A 19,820-nucleotide genomic window follows, 5' to 3' on the forward strand; every position below is an offset into this window, starting at 1 on the left:
AAAAGAAAAAAAAAATGGGTTCAGTGTCCCTTTACTGTATTAAATTGTTTACAAGTATTTCCATTACCCGTATATTGGTATTTGAATTAATTTAGCCTGTGGTATCCCCATCTATCCTGAAAGTTTTTGGCCTCGAGGCCAAGCTGTGTTAACACAGCCAGTAGAAGAAATTAAACTCCCAGTGGGTTATAGAAGAGATAACGTAATACAATGTTAATTTTCCATTGTTCTCTCCAAGTATTGGTGATCGGTTTATGGACAGATACAAGATAAAGCAGGTATATGTACACAATGTGATAAAGTAATGAGATTGATTATACCTACAAGCTCAACCCATTTTATTAGGTTGTGGCTTCAAAACACTATCGGCTAATTCATATACACGAATAAGCCTTAAAAAAGCAAATCTTATACATTTTATACTCTGTAGCTAGTATAAAAAGTAACACATTAAAGGAAAAACAATTATATAGTACACTGTGCCTTTAAGTCCAAGAACATTCAGTATAGGTTGGGATAACACAGGCTAAATCATCCATTTCAAATGCCGAAAATGGGTAAACTAGCTACTTGTAAACAATTTCAATACACTCCAACAAGTAAAATAGATTATTTGGAACAAATTAAAGGGGAGAACATTTTTGAGTAAACAGTCCCTTTAAGTTGTTGCTGTAGGGTGCCAACAGTAAGGAGTTTTGTTGACTCTCACCACAAGAAAGAAATAAGTGGTTAGCCTTGGCTAACAGATCCAGCAAACACACTGTTTGAAATCTAGCTTTCACTACATTCCAGTGCTGACAGGTTTCCTGATGTGCACTGCAGCAACAAGTATGTTTATCTATTGCAAGATTACAGACAAGTCTGATAATTATACAGTGTTTCATGCCTCTAAGTGCAGATGTATTTTTCTTCATTATTTTACTGCAACATTACACTTTATAATTGTACAGAAAGCCACAGTGTAAATAATTGAAAAGTCCATTCATAAAACTTTTATTCCACTTACATCAACTTATTACACATGTTCTTTAACAATTATGCTTGGATTGTTCATGAAAATTTCATAAGACATTTAACAAAGCTAGCCATCATTTCAAGTTATTCCCCTGGTAACTATTTTTATTTTAAATTTTACAGTCACATGCATGTTAGGCAAGTATAAAAAAAAAAAAAAAGTTAACTTTTCTGATGTGCTTGAAATAATGGAATTATGAATACCAACAATGTATATCTAATGTATCAAGTACGTTTGATCTTAAGTTGCTTAAAACAATTTAAATACAAAAAAAAAAAAAAAAAAAAATATATGGAGAACAAACAATACAAAAGCAAACAAAGGTTACGTTTGTTTTTGTTATTTTTTTAGAAAAGGAATGTGAACCGTTGAGTCCAAAAATTTGGCTGTATTTACTTGCCTTGTTAGGGGACATTCAGTAAAATTTAGATATTGGCTTGGAGGAAGATAGAGATTTGTGTGTGATATTTTCCCTCCAATGTGCTTTAGGAATTTCAAAGTCTGTGCCTTTTAGCTTCAACCAATAATCCCTTATTTTCAATGACACTGATACTTATTAAAGCAATTTACTTATCTTTGCTAAGGGAAATGGATTTAACACTGGCCTTGTGGCAATCCACAATACACCAGGATTATAATATGCCAAACATTTAAAACATGTATAAAAATTCCACATCCCCCATGTTGGTCACCTCAGATGAAAAAAAGTACAGATCTTAAGCGCCCCCAAAAAGGTTAACTGGCTCTACTCCCTATTAAACAAACCATATGGGAAATACAGAAATCCAAATAGAAGTAACAAACCTTTTGTAATTGTAAATAATAATAATAATAATAATAAAAAAAAACTATTTGTGGGACAGGAAGGATGACGAATGGTCTATTGTGTAAATTTTAGAATGAGGCAGACAAAGGAAGGCTGATTAATTTTCCCCTCCTTCTCCTTGTTCGGGTTCTTCACATTGGGTGTCTGATGTCCACAACTAAAAAAGTGGAGAAAAAAAAAATGAAGTAAACAATCTGAGAGACTGATACATACATAGTCAATGCATCAAGCGTGACAGCACCACAATACAAATGTTTTGTTAAGAGGTGAAAAATTCTTCTTTATTTGGATATTACAACCTTAAAAATAGCGATGTTTCGGAACTACATGGTCCTTAATCATGGATAGTTAAAAATGACTGAACATACCCTTTTTAAAGTGTATCTGGGCCAATCAGATTACAGCTTTTATCACTAATTGGATTAACTCATACCTATCCAGGTTTCTAAAGAATCTCATTAAATAGTGACCTCTAGTGGCACCAGTCTATATACCCAACACAAAAACATTATAGAAACAAATACAAATCATAATCTCTATTTAGACCATAGGGGTGTAATGTGTTCAAACATTTAATCCATCAGACTTTTTGTCTCAGTTTTAATTCTCTATTACCCCCTCTCCTATGTATCCCCATATGGTCAATTACTTGAAATCGGAGCTGACTTTATGAACCGTATGCCCCATCTGAGTGAAGTGTGCAGAAAATGGTAAAGACATATCCTAAGACTTAATAGATGCTTTATGTTGACTGAATCTATCCCTGGCAGCCTGGGTGGTCTCACCAAAATAACAACCCACATGGGCACTTAAAGGGACAGTACACTGTAAAATTGTTTTTCCATAAAAGTATTTTAAATGACTTGTTATACCAACTGCAGAGTATAAAATATTTGAGAAATTGCATTTTCGGGTTTATTTGTGTATCTGAAGTAGCTGGTTTTGTGCTTTGAAACCACAGCCTATTACAATGGGTTGAGCTTCAGGTAATATCAGATCTCATGTTATCACTTTTATGTACACAGACTTGCTTCCTTATCTTATATTTGTCTGGAACACCAAAGCTCAATACATAGAGAGAACAATGGAAAATCATTTTATTACTTAACTATAATGCCGCCCACTGAGGGTGTAATCTCTTCTGCTGGCTGTGTTTACTTAGGCTCGTCAATAGCGTATACGCCAGTATCAAAACTTTCAGTATAGGTTGGGAAACCACAAGCTAAATCAGCTATTTCATATGCTGAAATAGGAGTAAAGGAGCCACTTGCAACCAATACACTCTAGCAGGTAAAAAGTATAATTGGGAATAATTTAAAGGGGAGAAAGTTTTTGGGTGAACTGTCCCTTTAAGGAGGCAAATGACAATCAGTTTGGCATGTATATAGGCCATTAATGGTAAGATGTTTGTGGCATAGGGGGGTAATTTGAAAGATTCCACTTCTGGATTATATTTTGATAGGAGAGGCCAGTGTTTTCTCACTATCCAAAAAATTATCCTTGCTTCTATCACTGTACTCTGTGGCAAACACCAATCTACTGTTATTCTTACTTTGGACCTTCTTCTCAAGATCCTTAAAGTGACACTGAACCCAAAAATTTTCTTTTGTGATTCAGATAGAGCATGGAATTTTAAGCAACTACACATGCCATTCCAAAACCATGGGCACCCCCTCCCCTTTTTGTAGCTATAAAAGCTGCAACTCTTCTGGGAAGGCTTTCCACAAGATATTGGACTGCGTGGGAATTTGTGTCGGTTCAGCAAACAGAGCATTTGAGGTCAGGCACTGATGTTGGACACAAAGGTCTGGTTTGCAGTTGGCATTACAATTCATTCCAAGGTGTTCAATGGAGTTCAATGTCCATAAAGACATGGTTTCAAGAGTTTGGTGTGGAGGAACTAGAGTGGCATGCACAGTCACTCTGAAACAGAAAAGGGCCCTTCCCCAACCTGTTGCCATAAATTTGGAAGCACCCAACTGTCTAAAATATCTTTGCACCCTGTAGCAATAAAATGACCCTACACTGGAAGTGCGGGAGCTGAACGAAAAATTTAGTCAGCCCCATACCATTATCCCTCCTCCAAACGTTTACAATGGGTATTATGCATTCCAGTTGGTAGCGTTCTCTTGGCATCCGCCAAACCCAGATTTTTCCAGCAGAGTGTCAGATAGTGAAGTATTCCAGAGAACTGCTCCAGAGTCTAGGGGCTTTTTTTCTTTTTTTTTTTTTTAACACAAGCACTTGACATTTTGCATGTTTATGTGAGGCTTGTGTACAGGTGCTCAGCCAGAGAAAATAATTTCATGAAGCTCCTGACACAGTTCATGTGCTGCTATTGCTTCCACAGGCAGTTTAGAACTCTGTAGTGAGTGACGCATCAGATAGGTGTTTTTTATACAATATGAACTGTAGCAATCCCTGAGGGTTTGTGTTGTCTAACTTCATGGCTGGGCTGTTGCTCCTAGGCACTTCCACTTTACAATAATAGCACTGACAGTTGACCAGGGCAGAAGTTTCACAAACTGACTTGTGGCAAAGGTACATTTAAAATCACAGATTTCCAGTACAACAAATTTTATGGCTATTTGCTAGATTTGATGCAACTGTTAGTAGTGAGTGTGGCTGAGACGCCTGATTTTCTTTTTAAACCTATATATTGTTTATTCTTGTTCCTTGCCAATAGTATACAGAGGATGGCTAACAGCAGTAGTGTGTAGCAATGATTATGTTACACATATAGTGTTGCTTGTGTATATCATTGCAATATTTATCAACGCTCAAAGACAAAAGCATTTTGGAATATTTAACACTAAATATTTAGCATATTCAAGCTGAGAACTTGGACAGCTCAGGAAGACCCGGCATCTAGCTGCACATTATCAATCCTCTTATGAGGGACCCCACACACAGAACTTACTGTTAAGTTGTCTCGCAGTAACTGCATTATTAACGTGCTGTCTTTGTATGACTCTTCGCTCAGGGTATCAAGCTCTGCAATCGCTTCATCGAAAGCCTAAAATTGAGAGAATGTTTATATTGTTACATAAAACTCCCAATTATTAATCTATATAACATAACAAAAAACAAAAAAAAAACACTTACGGTTTTTGCAAGAGAGCATGCTCTTTCCGGACAGTTGAGGATCTCATAATAAAATACTGAGAAATTCAAAGCCAGGCCAAGTCTGATAGGGTGTGTTGGCTGCATTTCCAATTTGCTTATGTCAAAAGCATCTTGATATGATTTCTGAGATTGCTCCACAATGCCTGGAAATAGAAGCAAAATGTGTTAAAAAAAAAAGTATTTTCTTTATGCTGCCGTTTGTGAACAACAATCCTTAAAGGGGAACTCAGGTCAACATTAAACTTTAATGATTCAGATAGAGCATGCAATTTTAATCAACTTTGCCTATTTTGTTAATGGAAGTAAAATTGAGTCTTTTTAGATTTACACTGAGTCACCAACTCCTGAGCATGTGCAAGAATCATGTGCCATTGGCAGATGACTGTCACATGATAAAAGAAAATAACAAATCTACTCATTTGAAGTGCTATTGCATTTTCTTGTTGTCAGGCAGATCTACTGTATTTACTGGTCCTTTAATATTTAGAAAGCCTTAAACAAAATTGCAGATAGTGGCAATATCACACAAAAAGCAATGTATGTTATATGCTTTATGATTTAGCTTAAAGTGTCAGTAAACATTAAAAATAATGTTATATAATTCTGCACATAGTGCAGAATTATATAACATTATATTAGCGCAAACGTTTTAAAACAAAATTTCCCCTTTGAATTTAAAAAACCCTGCTGTTTTACAGACCCGCTCTCTGTGATCTTCTGAGCGGGTCTGTTTTTTTTTTTCAAACAGCGCATCGGGCCAGCTGTATAGTCACAGCCCGGCCCGACCGCGCCATAGCACTAAGTGCAGCTCGCTCCTGATGCCTGACAGAGCAGGAGCGAGCTGCACTTAGGGCTATGGCGCGGTCGGGCCGGGCTGTGACTATACAGCTGGCCCGATGCGCTGTTTGAAAAAAACAGACCCGCTCAGATCACAGAGAGCGGGTCTGTAAAACAGCAGGGTTTTTTAAAATTCAAAGGGGAAATTTTGTTTTAAAACGTTTGTGCTAATATAATGTTATATAATTCTGCACTATGTGCAGAATTATATAACATTTTTAAGGTTTACTGTCCCTTTAAACTGTAAGCTAAAAAGGTTGTCTATAGCATACAAGATGTTTAAGAGGTACAAAAAAAAAAAAGGAATGAGGTGAGAGTTCGATGTGTCCTGTTAAATCATCCAGAGGAAAAAAGTGTCAAAAATACCAACTGTAAGGCTAAAGGCATCTACTGCAGGGGTCAGCAACCTTGGTTCCCCAGATGTTTTGGAACTACGTTTCCCATGATGCTCAGACAGCCTAAAGAGTGTCTCAGCATCATGGGAAATGTAGTTCCAAAACATCTGGGGGCCCAAGGTTGCTGACCCCTGATCTACCGTACACCCCAGGAATAGAAACGGGCTGGCGATCCTCTAAACTTGAGGACTAAAGCTCTATTATATCATGTTATTGTTTTGTATTTTATTGTACCCATTGTATCAATGGAATGTTTTGTGTACCCAGGACATACTTGAAAACGAGAGAAATCTCAATGTATCTTTCCTGGTAAAATATTTTATAAATAAATGTTATATTCCGCAGTGTATTCAATAAAAAAAAATCTTTGAAGCTCTACTCTTCTTTGTCAACTAAGAATCTGACCATTACTTGACCCCAGAAGATGAACTGCTGAAAAGTCTAGAATTTGTTTGAACATAGAATTTTTTTATTTTTTTTGCATCAAAAAGAATAAGTGGAAGTTCCAAGTAGGATACTGCTGCTATCTGGTCAGAGATCATTCAACAACATTTCTCCAAGCGACCATAAAAATGCCAAAGTGCAAGGCAACTGATCTGAGTTCAAGGCAAAGCTGCCCTCTACCACACATTGATGGAATCGGATCACGCAAATCCAATAGGGGGCTATAAAACATTCTATATTACTATTCTATTTCTATTCATTGCATATTGAACTATATTGTCCAACAGGACAAAGACTGCTTTATTTGTTCTGGAGTTCAAGTAAAAGCAAACAGAATTCTGGGGGGAAAAAAAATGATAATTATTAAACATAAACATATGTTTGGTATACCCATCTGCTCCACATCAGAAATAGTATAAATCAAGGTTATTTTTTTATCGTAAACTTTATCTAAAAACTTAGAGACTTAATATCCCGTACAAGAATTTTTCTTTGGGAAATGTGTTTAAAGTAGTATTAAATTCTGCCCGCAAGAATGTAAGAAGTTGGAGTAGGAGGACTGATCCAGTACGCATTTATGATCGCATGATTTACTTTTTTTTTTACTTATTTGTAACAAAAAGTACTGGAAAGAAGGGGTTCAAATCCTCAAAATTCTGATAACGGAAACATGTTTTAACTGCATTAGTTTATCTTCTTAACCTTTATGTAAATGACTTGATCCCTACTAAAGTTCTGCTCCCCCATCAGAGCATAGTGTTTACCTGTAATTTGGCCACTAAATAGTTTTTTTTCATCCTCTGTAAAATAGTGAGAACATCATCCAGCATTTGAAAACATTTCCACAGTGCAAAATGAGACAAAAGCAGCAATATGACAATACTGTCAAAAGAAATGTGCTTTTCCCAAACACTACCAGGAAAACAGAAACACATCCTTGTATACCAGAGGTGTCCTAAAGATATTAAAAAGGACTTAATGGAATTAACTGAGGAGCAATGAAAGTGCAATTCGCTTTTTACTCAATGTTTCCATTCCAGAAACCCCTTCTGTAACAGCTGCATCATCACAAGTGTATCACCTGCAGCTACTTCAAGTAAAGCAAGTGCAGCAAACAACTGCCTCCAAAAAGTACACATTACTTTCATTTATAGATAAGATTACATCTGAAATTCAGAAAATATGATCAAGCAAGAGCCCCCCGTGGCTTAAAAATGTCCTGAATGTTTATATTTCTATATAGTAAACAAATGATAGAAAACAAAGAGTCAACTTAAAACAGATATAAAATAAAACATACTTTGCTTATCTTCGCCAGCAGCAACCTCAGCCAAGTAACGGTAATAATCGCCCTTCATTTTCAAATAGAAGACCTTGCTCTCTGCTTGTGATGCATTGGGTACCAAGTATTTGTCTAGAAGACCCTGCGCATGACAAAAAAATAAATAAAAAGTATTAAATTTAGCAACAAGCATTTTGTTCCCATTACAAAGAGGGCATAAACATATTGTACTGTTTCATAAGCTGTTCCTCACTCTCATGCATATAACTTGTAGCTGTATATCAATAGTGCAAAAGCAACTGTCCTTAAAGGGCCACTAAACCCAAAATCTTTCTTTCATGATTCAGATAGAGAATAGAAATTTAAACATTACAATTTACTTCCATTATTTATTTTGCTTCATTTTTTAGATATCCTTAGTTGAAGAAAAAGCAATGCACATGGTGAGCCAATCACACGAGGCTTCTATGTGCAGCAACCAATCAGCAGCTAGTGAGCATATCTAGATATGCTTTTCATCAAAGAATATCAAGAGAATAAAACAAATTAGATAATACAAGTAAATTAGAAAGATGTTTAAAATTGCATTCTCTTTCTAAATCATAAAAGAAAAAATGTGGGTGGCATGTCCCTTTAATATGGAGTGAGCAATACATCTCTGTACAAATGAATTGTGTACAAATACATTTCCTGTCAGCTACAATATTAATTTTAAACAGCTTTAACTTTATTTAACTTATGATCTCACTTAAAGGGGACAGTCAGTCAACACCAGAATTATTTTTGTTTAAAAAATATAGGCAATACCTTTATTACCCATTCCCCAGTTTTGCCTAACCAACAGTTATATTAATACACTTTTTACATCTGTGATTACCTTGTATCTAAGCCTCTGCAAACTGCCCCCTTATTTCAGTTCTTTTGACAGACTTGCATTTTAGCCAATCAGTGCTGACTCCTAGGTAACTTCACGTGCATGAGCTCAATGTCATCTATATGACACATGAACTAATGCACTCTAGTGGTGAAAAACTGTCAAAATGCATTCAGATTAGAGGTGGCCTTCAAGGTCTAAGAAATTAGCATAGGATTCTACCTAGGTTTAGCTTTCAACTAATACCAAAAGAACAAAGCAAAATTGGTGATAAAAGTAAATTGGAAAGTTGTTTAAAATTACATGCCCTATTTGAATCATGAAAGTTTATTTTGGCTTGGACTGTCCCTTTAACATGAGACAATCTTTAATCCCTTAACCTATAACAATTAAAATGTTTTTTAGCAATCATGACATGCTTTGCAGTATGCAACTTACACTGTGCATATTGGATTCTTCAACTGTTTACTAATCTGTTAGGCACACACTCTTAAATGAACTATCTAAAAAGGGCCACTAAAGTCAAAACTAAAGTTTCATTATTAAAAGTTTTCAATAAACATCCATTATCAAAAATGTGCACATTTTATAAGTACATTGAGGCTCCAGCTTTTACTGGGCATGTGCAAAAGTGAACAGTATGTACGTATATGCCTACTGTTCATTTCCAATTCAAATTGCTATTGTGTATGTGCCAGTTATTCAATTCTACTATATGTAGTGGTCCCTTAATACAATAAAATATTACAATTCAGAGCATTTCTTGTATTTCTTTATTTAAAAAGTGTGTTCTACAAAACAGTGCATCACTACTACCTCACTGTCCCTTTAAAAGTTGTATTACACTGCCTTACAGTAACTGTGTTAGACATACACTTTTTAAAAGGAGAGGCATCAATTTATTTAAACATATCTGTTTATTCTGATTTAAGCATAGGGAAGTGTACGTCTAGTCACATTGCTCCATGGCTTTACTGGTGGAAAGCAACAGCGCCATTTTATTTTTTCCCTTAAAAAGGGACATGAAACCCAAACATTTTCTCTCATTCTGATAGAGAATACAATTTTAAACAACTTTCTAATTTACTTATATTATCTAATTTGTTTAATTTTCTTGGTATCAGTTGTTGAAGGAGCAGCAATGCACTACTGCTTTCTAACTGACAATGACAATCGGTATAAACATGCAGCCACCAATCAGCAGCTAGGTTCTTTGCTGCTCCTGAGCTTACCTAGATAAACCTTTTTGCAAAAGATAAGAGAAGGAAGCAAATTAAATAGAAGTAAACTGGAAAGTTGTTTAAAATTGTATTCTCTATCTGAATCATGAAAGAAAAAATTTGGGTTTCATGTCCCTTTAAAGGAGCAGTAAACAGTAGATTTGCATAATACACAAATTAATAAAAAGACTGGTAGATTTTTTTCAGGCAAATTTCAAAGTTATGTTTTAAATTTACGTCCCTCTCTAATGTAAAAGCTTAGTTTTCTTGTATTCATAAGAATGATGTCACTTATAGTATAAGTCATAGTAAAACACAAGATAAAGTTTTAAAGCCATTATTTTAGCATAATTTGCAGTCCATGGGCAAACTGCATAACAAGTAGACGATAATCATCCTTATTTCATTGCTGTGCAGAGTCAGAATTTTGAAGACTGTAGGATTTAATTAAAGGGACATAAACCCCAAATTTGTCTCATGATTCAATTTATTCAAACTATAAAATGTTCTGTATTTGTGCACTATTTCCTGTCATGTAGTGCACCAGACGTACATAAAAACAAAGCAAAAGGTGATCACAGAAGTAAATTGGAAACTTTTTGTTCTGTCTGAATTAAGAATTTTGTTGTTGTGTTCCTTTAAAGAGTCAAAATCAGATGGTCATGATTCAAATAGTACATACATATTTTAACTTTCCACTTTACTTTGATCATTACATTTGTTCTCTTGGTATCCTTTGTAGAAAAGTAGACCTAGGTAGGATAGGAGCATGTAGCTTTAGCACTTTATGACAGCAGTGTTTGCAACTATGTATAAAACTTTGCAATAAGCACTACTGCCAGGTGGCTCAAGACAAAATTGAGAATAGAAGTAAATGGGAAAACTGCACGTTCTGTTCTATCCATTTAAGTTTATTTTGACTTTACTACCACGTTAAGCTTCTGAGAATAACATTTCCGAATGTAAATAATACAAAGACAATGCATTAACAGTTATTCTGAATTTCATAAAAGCAGTAATTATTTTCTGGCAAATTCATTTTTATCCCATAGGTCAGCTCCCGTATCATGTGAGAGACAACAGCCAATCACAGACTAGTATATGTATAACCTGTGAGCTTGTGTACCTGCTGAGTAGGAGTTGGTGCCTCAAAAGTGTGTACATAAAAAGATTGTGCAAAATTTGATAATTTAAGTAAATTAGAAAAAATCTTAAAATTGTGTGCGCTTTCTGAATTAGGAAAGTTTGATTTTGACTTGAGTGTCCCTTTAAGGGGGCGAGTATATTGAACACAGCATTCACTTGTATGTAAAAATAATTAAAGCTAATAGTTGAGAGTTAAATGCCAGGCTAAAATTAGTTTTATTTATTTATTATCATAGCTTTGAAGCATAGATAGCAGGAGCTAAAATGCAGTTATTTTTCGGTACATTTTCTTTCAAAGTTGTAAATATTTTACCAACATTAACAAGTACATAGCATTATGAAGACTATATCAGAATGAATAGTTGGCGGATTTGCTGAAGATTGCAGAAACATTTACAATGTAAAATAAAATCAGAAATGGCAACTGAACGGTTCCAGCATCCTCCAAGGGTAATGGAAGCAGAAAATTATATATATATATATATATATATATATATATATATATATAGGGGGGGGGAACTTCCCACTACATAAAGTGAAAAATTATTTAAGACTTTTTCACATGCACCAGTTTGTGCATGTAATTTGATGCATCATTCATGTGTGACTTCTATAGACCTCCCACGTTTTTAAAAAAAAAGTTTAATATGTGCTTTTCCTGGGTGTTGCAGAAAACATTTGCCTACAATATCTCTTTAAAAAGGACATGAAACCAAAAATGTTTCTTGTTCATGATTCAGATGGAGCATACATCAAATTTGCTTCATATCCTTTGTTGAAGGTGCAGCAATGCACTACTGGGAGCTAGCTGAACACAGGCAAGTCAATCACAGAAGGCATATACATGCAGCCACCAACAGCTTCTCTTAGTAGTGCATTGCTGAACCTGAGCCTACCTAGGTATGTTTTTCAACAATGGATATAAAGAAAAAGAAGCAAATGAAATAGAAGTAAATTGCAAAGTTGTTTAAGATTCCAAGTTATCTGAATCATGAAAGTTTCATTTTTTTCCCTTTACTGTACCTTTAAGTAACACCACTACAATGGTGCAGTAGTTCTGTTAATTTGGCTAATGATTAAAACAGGTGTGACATGGTATTTTGTGGCTTAACAGGCAATATTTTTAGATGAAAGCTATTTCCTTTGTCCTTTCTAAAAGGGTTGGTATCAATTTCTGTCCTGCATATTCTGAGCTAAAGTTTATCTCCAGTACATGACTTTCTCTTTTTTTTTTTTTTTTTTTTTTTTAAACAAAGTACATTACAAATGTCTTGTTTCCTAGAGAGAGGCCAAAGAGCATAAATCAATAACCTAGGTTTCTCTCAAAAAAAGACTTCAAACCACCAAAACCAGCCACCGATTTGCAGCAAAAAGAAAAGTAAACCTAGGTTACAGAATTTGCCTTCTCTAGGGAGAGCGAGAAGCATAAATTCTACATTAAAGTGCAGATAAGTATCCCTTTAATTTGACTGGCCTTTCCAAAATAAAAAGGCTCTAGTTTTCTAAAAAAAAAACACAAAAACAAACCTCACTGTCTTGGTAATGGATCGATATAAAACTGCAGGTGGCAGAAAAGGTTATAAACTAAGTCTCACCTGGGTCTCTGGTGAAATGAGATAATTGTGAGTTAGCACCTTAGAGCCCATATTCCAGGGCTTGAGAAACCCATGCACTAGGGTACACGTGGTGTCAAGTACATAACCCAAGTGTGGTGTAATTAGCGGGCTTCTAATTACCAAAAAGCAATGGCAAAACCATGTATGTCTGCTATTTCTAAACAATGGAGATCCCAGAGACGCATCTACAATCATGTGTGTCATGATTGCACAAGCTGACGCAGTATGTAAATTTCAGTGTGAAACCCAAAGTTTGTGAAAAAGTTAAACTATTTTTTTTTTTTTTACATGATCGCATTTGGCAATAAAATGATGGCATGAAATATATCAAAATAGGCCTAGATCAATACCTTTGGTTGTCTACTAAAAAAAAAAAAGTGATCGCAAAAATGATAGAAATTCTCGGGTATTTTGGCAAGTTCTTCTCTGAAAGTCCCGGTATTGAAGGGGTTAAAGGGTACCAAGCAAAATTAATATAGAAGTAAATTAGAAAGTTGTTAAAAAATGTCCTGCTCTATCCTATCAATTTAAGTTTACATTTTAGACTAATATCTCTTTAAATATCTCGCTCTCCCTTTTTACAAAATTGAATATAGAACAAATTGAACGCAACAGAATATAAAATGTACATTCTACTACATGAAGAAAAATGTAATGATAATTACTATTCTAATGAATCAAATACAGTTTAAAATTCGGAGAATCTGTCTTTGTATTGGTTATTCAAGATTAGATGAAGGGGGCCATTAACACATTTTTGAATATTGCCATTTTCCTCATTTAAAGACATACTCTTTAACAAATTGGGAAATTAATAGATTTGTTTAATTTGTTGTATTTTTGGAATTTACGGAGTAAGCCATTTCTACAGAAAACACCTCGCGCACAGAATATTGGAGAGAAGTGGTATTAATTTTTTCTCTCCAATCTGATCCCACCCAGAAAATAAACAAAAAAAAACCTGTCGATAACCCAAATTAAACTAAATCTTTAAAAAAAAAAAAAAAACCTGAAGCCCAAAGGGACTAATCCTAACCAAAAATATAGAAAATTTGGACTGAACTCTTGACTTAATAAATTTATTAGAGAACAAGATATTCCATTGATTAGGAGTAAAATAATGTTTAAATAGTAATCTAGTTTGAGATTCACAGTGATAAGCCTGCAATGTAGCTTATCTATATTGTAACACATATATAACCTTGTATCCTATTTTTTTTCTGCCATCTCAGCTCACAACAATAAAGCAGTATTTTTCAAAATGTATGATCCATATTTAATCAAAGCTTAATAGATCTCTGGTAGGGTACATTTTCCAATCTGAAAAAGTATAACCTGTGTATACAGCAAGAGAAGGATTTTGCATAAAGACATGCTAATGGGGTGTGATTTCCTGGGGAGCTCAGCCCATTAGATTAGGCTGTTTCAGTTAGCAGAAACAGCAATTTAATATACAATAACCCTGAAGGAGCAATTTCCCATGCATTTTAAACTCAACAGCAGGCATAAAACAAGTCACTAACCACAAAGGGGAAAACAATTTTACAGTATACTGTCCCTTTAAAAAAAAGGTTCTAGTCAAAATTAAACATTCATGATTCAGATAGGGCATGTAATTTAAAAAAAATAAATAAATTCCAAGTTTAAGTTGATCAAATTTTCTTTGATCTCTTGGTATTCTTAGATGAAAGCTAAACCTTGGTAGGCTCATATGCCAATTCATAAGCCCTTGAAGGCTGCCTCTTATTGAACGCATGACAGTTTTTCACAGCTAGAGGGCGTTAGTTCATGTGTAATATATAGATAACATTTAGGAAAACAGAATTTATGCTTACCTGATAAATTACTTTCTCTTGTGGTGTATCCAGTCCATGGATTCATCCTTTACTTGTGGGATATTCTCCTTCCCTACAGGAAGTGGCAAAGAGAGCACACAGTAGAGCTGTCCATATAGCTCCCCCTCTAGCTCCACCCCCCAGTCATTCGACCAAAGGTTAGGAAGAAAAAGGAGAAACCATAGGGTGCAGTGGTGACTGTAGTTTAACAAAAAAAAAAAATAATTATTACCCGACTTAATTGCCAGGGCGGGCGGTGGACTGGATACACCACAAGAGAAAGTAATTTATCAGGTAAGCATAAATTGTTTTCTCTTGCAAGGTGTATCCAGTCCACGGATTCATCCTTTACTTGTGGGATACCAATACCAAAGCTTTAGGACACGGATGAAGGGAGGGAACAAGACAGGTACCTTAAACGGAAGGCACCACTGCTTGCAAAACCTCCCAAAAATAGCCTCCGAAGAAAAAGTATCGAATTTGTAAAATTTGGCAAAAGTATGCAGTGAAGACAAAGTCGCTGGCTTACAAATCTGTTCAACAGAAGCCTCATTTTTGAAAGCCCATGTGGAAGCCACTGCTCTGGTAGAATGAGCAGTAATTCTTTCAGGAGGCTACTGGCCAGCAGTCTCATAGGCCAAACGGATGCTTTTCAGCCAAAAGGAAAGAGGTAGCAGTCGCTTTCTGACCTCTCCTCTTACCAGAATAGATAACATACAAGGAAGATGTTTGTCTGAAATCCTTAGTTGCTTGTAAATAGAACTTTAAAGCACAAACTACATCAAGATTATGTAATAGACTTTCCTTCTTCGAAGGAGGATTAGGACACAGAGAAGGAACAACTATTTCCTGGTTAATATTCTTGTTAGAAACAACTTTAGGAAGAAAACCAGGCTTGGTACGCAAAACTACCTTATCTGCGTGGAACACCAGGTAAGGTGAATCACACTGTAAGGCAGATAATTCTGAAACTCTTCGAGCAGAAGAGATAGCTACCAAAAACAAACTTTCCAAGATAACAACTTAATATCTATGGAATGTAAAGGTTCAAACGGAACCCCTTGAAGAACTGAAAGAACTAGATTTAAACTCCATGACTAAAGCCTGAGCAAACGCTTGAACGTCTGGTACCTCTGCTAGACGCTTGTGTAAAAGGATAGACAGAGCAGATATTAGTCCTTTTAAGGAACTAGCCGACAATCTTTTCTCCAATCCTTCTTGGAGAAAGGACAATATCCTGGGAATCCTAATTTTACTCCATGAGTAACCCTTGGATTCACACCAACAAAGATATTTCCGCCATATCTTATGGTAGATTTTCCTGGTGACAGGCTTTCTAGCCTGAATCAGAGTATCTATAACTGACTCAGAGAAACCACGCTTTGATAGAATTAAGCGTTCAATCTCCAAGCAGTCAGACGTAGAGAAACTAGATTTGGATGCTTGAACGGACCCTGTATTAGAAGATCCTGCCTCATTGGCAGTGTCCATGGTGGGACAGATGACATGTCCACTAGGTCTGCATACCAAGTCCTGTGTGGCCACGCAGGCGCTATAAGAATCACCAAAGCCTTCTCCTGCTTGATTCTGGCGACCAGACGAGGGAGGAGAAGAAACGGTGGAAAAACATAAGCCAGATTGAAGGACCAAGGCGCTGCTAGAGCATCTATCAATACCGCCTTGAGGTCCCGGGACCTGGACCCGTAGAGAGGAAGTTTTGTCCTCTGGAGTGCCCCATAGCCGAGTCAGCTGGGCAAATACCTCCGGGTGGAGTTCCCACTCCCCCGGGTGAAAAGTCTGACGACTTAGAAAATCTGCCTCCCAGTTGTCTACTCCTGGGATGTGAATTGCTCAGAGATGGCAGGAGTGATCCTCCGCCCACCTGATTATTTTGGTTACTTCCGTCATCGATAGGGAACTCTTTGTTCCCCCCTGATGATTGACGAAAGCTACAGTCGTAACTGCAATCTGATTAATTTGGCCGCAGCTAATTGAGGCCATGCCTGAAGAGCGTTGAATATCACCCTCAGTTCCAGAATGTTTATCGGGAGAAGAGTTTCTTCCCGAGACCATAAGCCCTGAGCTTTCAGGGAGTCCCAGACAGCACCCCAGCCTAACAGACTGGCGTCGGTCGTTACAATGACCCACTCTGGCCTGCGGAAACATATTCCCTGATACAGGTGGTCCTGAGACAACCACCAGAGAAGAGAATCTCTGGTCTCCTGGTCCAACTGAATTTGAGGAGACAAATCTGCATAATCCCCATTCCACTGTTTGAGCATGCATAGTTGCAGTGGTCTGAGGTGTATCCGAGCAAAAGGGACTATGTCCATTGCTGCTACCATTAATCCGATTGTCTCCATGCACTGAGCTACAGATGGCCAGGGAATGGAATGAAGAACTCTGCAAGTAGTTAAGAGTTTTAACTTTCTGACCTCCGTCAGAAATATTTTCATTTCTACCGAGTCTATTAGAGTCCCTAGGAAGGGAACCCTTGTGAGAGGGGAAAGAGAACTCTTTTGGATGTTCACCTTCCACCCATGAGACCTCAGAAAGGCCAATACAATCTCCGTGTGAGACTTGGCTCTTTGGAAAGACGGCGCCTGAATTAAGATGTCTAGGTAAGGCGCCGCTGCTATGCCCCGCGGTCTTAGAACCGCCAGGAGGGATCCTAGCACCTTTGTGAAAATTCTTGGAGCAGTGGCTAAGCCGAAGGGAAGAGCCACAAACTGGTAATGTTTGTCCAGAAAAGCGAACCTGAGAAACTGGTGATGATCTTTGTGGACAGGAATGTGTAGGTATGCATCCTTTAGATCTACGGTAGTCATATATTGACCTTCCTGGATCATGGGTAAGATTGTCCGAATGGTCTCCATTTTGAATGATGGGACTTAGGAATTTGTTTAGAATTTTTAGATCCAGGATGGGTCTGAAAGTTCCCTCTTTTTTGGGAACCACAAACAGGTTTGAGTAAAACCCCAACCCTTGTTACGCAATTGGAACTGGGTGGATCACACCCGTTGTATGTAGATCTTCTACACAGCGTAAAAACACCTCTTTCTTTGTCTGATCTGTAGACAGATGAGAAATGTGGAACCTTCCCCTTGGAGGAGAGCCCTTGAATTCTAGAAGATATCCCTGGGATACAATATCTAATGCCCAAGGATCGTGTACATCTCTTGCCGAGGCCTGAGCGAAGAGAGACAGTCTGCGGGGGCTACCCCTTCATGCTGTCTTGGTGGCAGCTGCAGGCTTTTTGGCCTGTTTACCCTTATTCCAGCCCTGGTAGTAAGGTTTCCAAGTTGCCTTGGGCTGTGAAGCGTTACCCTCTTGCTTTGCAGCCGGAAAGGATGAAGCGGGGCCGCTACTGAAATTACGAAAGGAACGAAAATTAGCTTTGTTCTTTGTCTTAAAGGACTTGTCCTGAGGGAGCGCATGGCCTTTTCCCCCAGTGATTTCTGAAATAATCTCTTTCAATTCAGGCCTGAAGAGGGTCTTTCCTTTGAAAGGGATGTTCAAAAGCTTGGATTTAGAAGACACATCGGCCGTCCAGGACTTTAGCCATAGCGCCCTGCGTGCCAAAACCTGAATTTTTTGCCGCTAACTAAGCTATTTGGAAAGCGGCATCAGTGATAAAAGAATTAGCTAGCTTTAGAGCCTTAATTCTATCCATAATTTCCTCATAAGAGGTCTCCGTCTGGAGCGAGTCTTCCAGCACCTCAAACCAGAAAGCAGCTGCAGTAGTTACAGGAATAATGCAGGCAATAGGTTGGAGAAGAAAACCTTGTTGAACAAAAATTTTCTTAAGTAAGCCCTCTAACTTCTTATCCATAGGTTCTTTAAAAGCACAACGGGTCTTCAATTGGTATGGTTGTGCGTTTAGCAAGTGAAGAAACAGCCCCCTCCACCTTAGGGACCGTCTGCCACGAGTCCCGCACGGGGTCAGATATGGGGAACATTTTCTTAAAAACAGGAGGGGGAACAAAGGGAACACCTGGTCTATCCCACTCCCTAGTAACGATATCCGCAATCCTCTTAGGGACCGGAAACGCATCAGTGTAAACAGGGACCTCTAGGTACTTGTCCATTTTACACAATTTCTCTGGGATCACCAAAGGGTCGCAGTCATCCAGAGTAGCTAATACCTCCCTGAGCAAAACGCGGAGGTGTTCTAGTTTAAATTTAAAAGCCAATGTATCTGAATCTGTCTGAGGAGGAACCCTTCCTGAATCAGAGACTTCTCCCTCAGACATCAAATCCCTCGCTCCCACTTCAGAGCGTTGTGAGGGAATATCGGATACGGCTACCAAAGCGCCAGAATGCTCATAATCTGTTCTTAAAACAGAGCTATCACACTTTGCAGGTAACACGGGCAGTTTAGATAAGAAGGCTGTAAGAGAATTATCCATGACTGCCGCTAAGTCTTGTAATGTAAAAGGGTTAGACGCACTAGAGGTACTAGGCATCGCTTGAGCGGGCGTAACTGGTTGCGACACTTGGGGAGAGGTAGACGGGCTACCCTCGTTACCTTCAGTCTGAGAATCATCTTGGGCCACATTCTTAAGTGCAACAATATGATCTTTAAAGTGTATAGACATATCAGTACAAGTGGGACACATTCTGAGAGGGGGTTCCACCATGGCTTCTAAACACATTGAACAAGGATTTTCTTTGGTGTCAGACATGTTTAACAGACTAGTAGTATACACAAACAGGCTTGGAAATCCCTTTAATCAAATAAAAAACACAATTTGAAAAAATGTTACTGTGCCTTTAAGAGATAAAAAGCGCACACAATTTTACAAAACATTGAAAAATGCAGCAATGCTTTTGAAATTTTCACAGTATGTACCTAAAGCCTTAGTAAGATTGCACCACTAGTATCCAAATGATTAACCCCTTAATGCCCAAAACGGAACAGCCTAAAGCCAACACCCGGTTAAAATTACTACAGCTCCTTGCCACAGCCTTGCTGTGGCCCTACCTGCCCTTAGGGATCAGATTTGGGGGAATATAGCTTCTTTTAGGCCCTCAAACAGCAGCAGGACCCTCCATGTGAAGCAGCATGAACTTCTTATGCAATTCTAACTGTGCATCTGAGGCGCAAAATTAGGCCCCTCCCACTCTACTCCGGAGCTGTGAGGCCTAATAAGTCACTCCTAAGTGTCTTACAAACGATATTTTCCGTAATAAACAAACAATCG

At 37.5% G+C, this 19,820-nt stretch overlaps 1 protein-coding gene across 2 annotated transcripts in view; it reads right to left on the reverse strand.

Annotated features, from left to right (window-relative positions):
• Nucleotides 1-977: 977 nt before the first annotated feature.
• Nucleotides 978-19,820, reverse strand: part of YWHAZ (tyrosine 3-monooxygenase/tryptophan 5-monooxygenase activation protein zeta) — a 50,890-nt gene continuing 32,047 nt past the window's right edge. For both annotated transcript variants that reach the window (XM_053715254.1, XM_053715253.1), the window contains exons 3-6: nt 7,944-8,067; nt 4,947-5,110; nt 4,762-4,857; nt 978-1,998 (exon numbers count right to left, since the gene is read on the reverse strand). In XM_053715254.1, the coding sequence (XP_053571229.1) occupies nt 1,939-1,998; nt 4,762-4,857; nt 4,947-5,110; nt 7,944-8,067 (444 nt within the window). In that variant the 3' untranslated portion in view covers nt 978-1,938. The remainder of the gene's footprint in view (nt 1,999-4,761; nt 4,858-4,946; nt 5,111-7,943; nt 8,068-19,820) is intronic.

The sequence above is a fragment of the Bombina bombina genome, chromosome 5 (genome assembly GCF_027579735.1).
Source record: "Bombina bombina isolate aBomBom1 chromosome 5, aBomBom1.pri, whole genome shotgun sequence".
Classification (NCBI taxonomy): domain Eukaryota; kingdom Metazoa; phylum Chordata; class Amphibia; order Anura; family Bombinatoridae; genus Bombina; species Bombina bombina.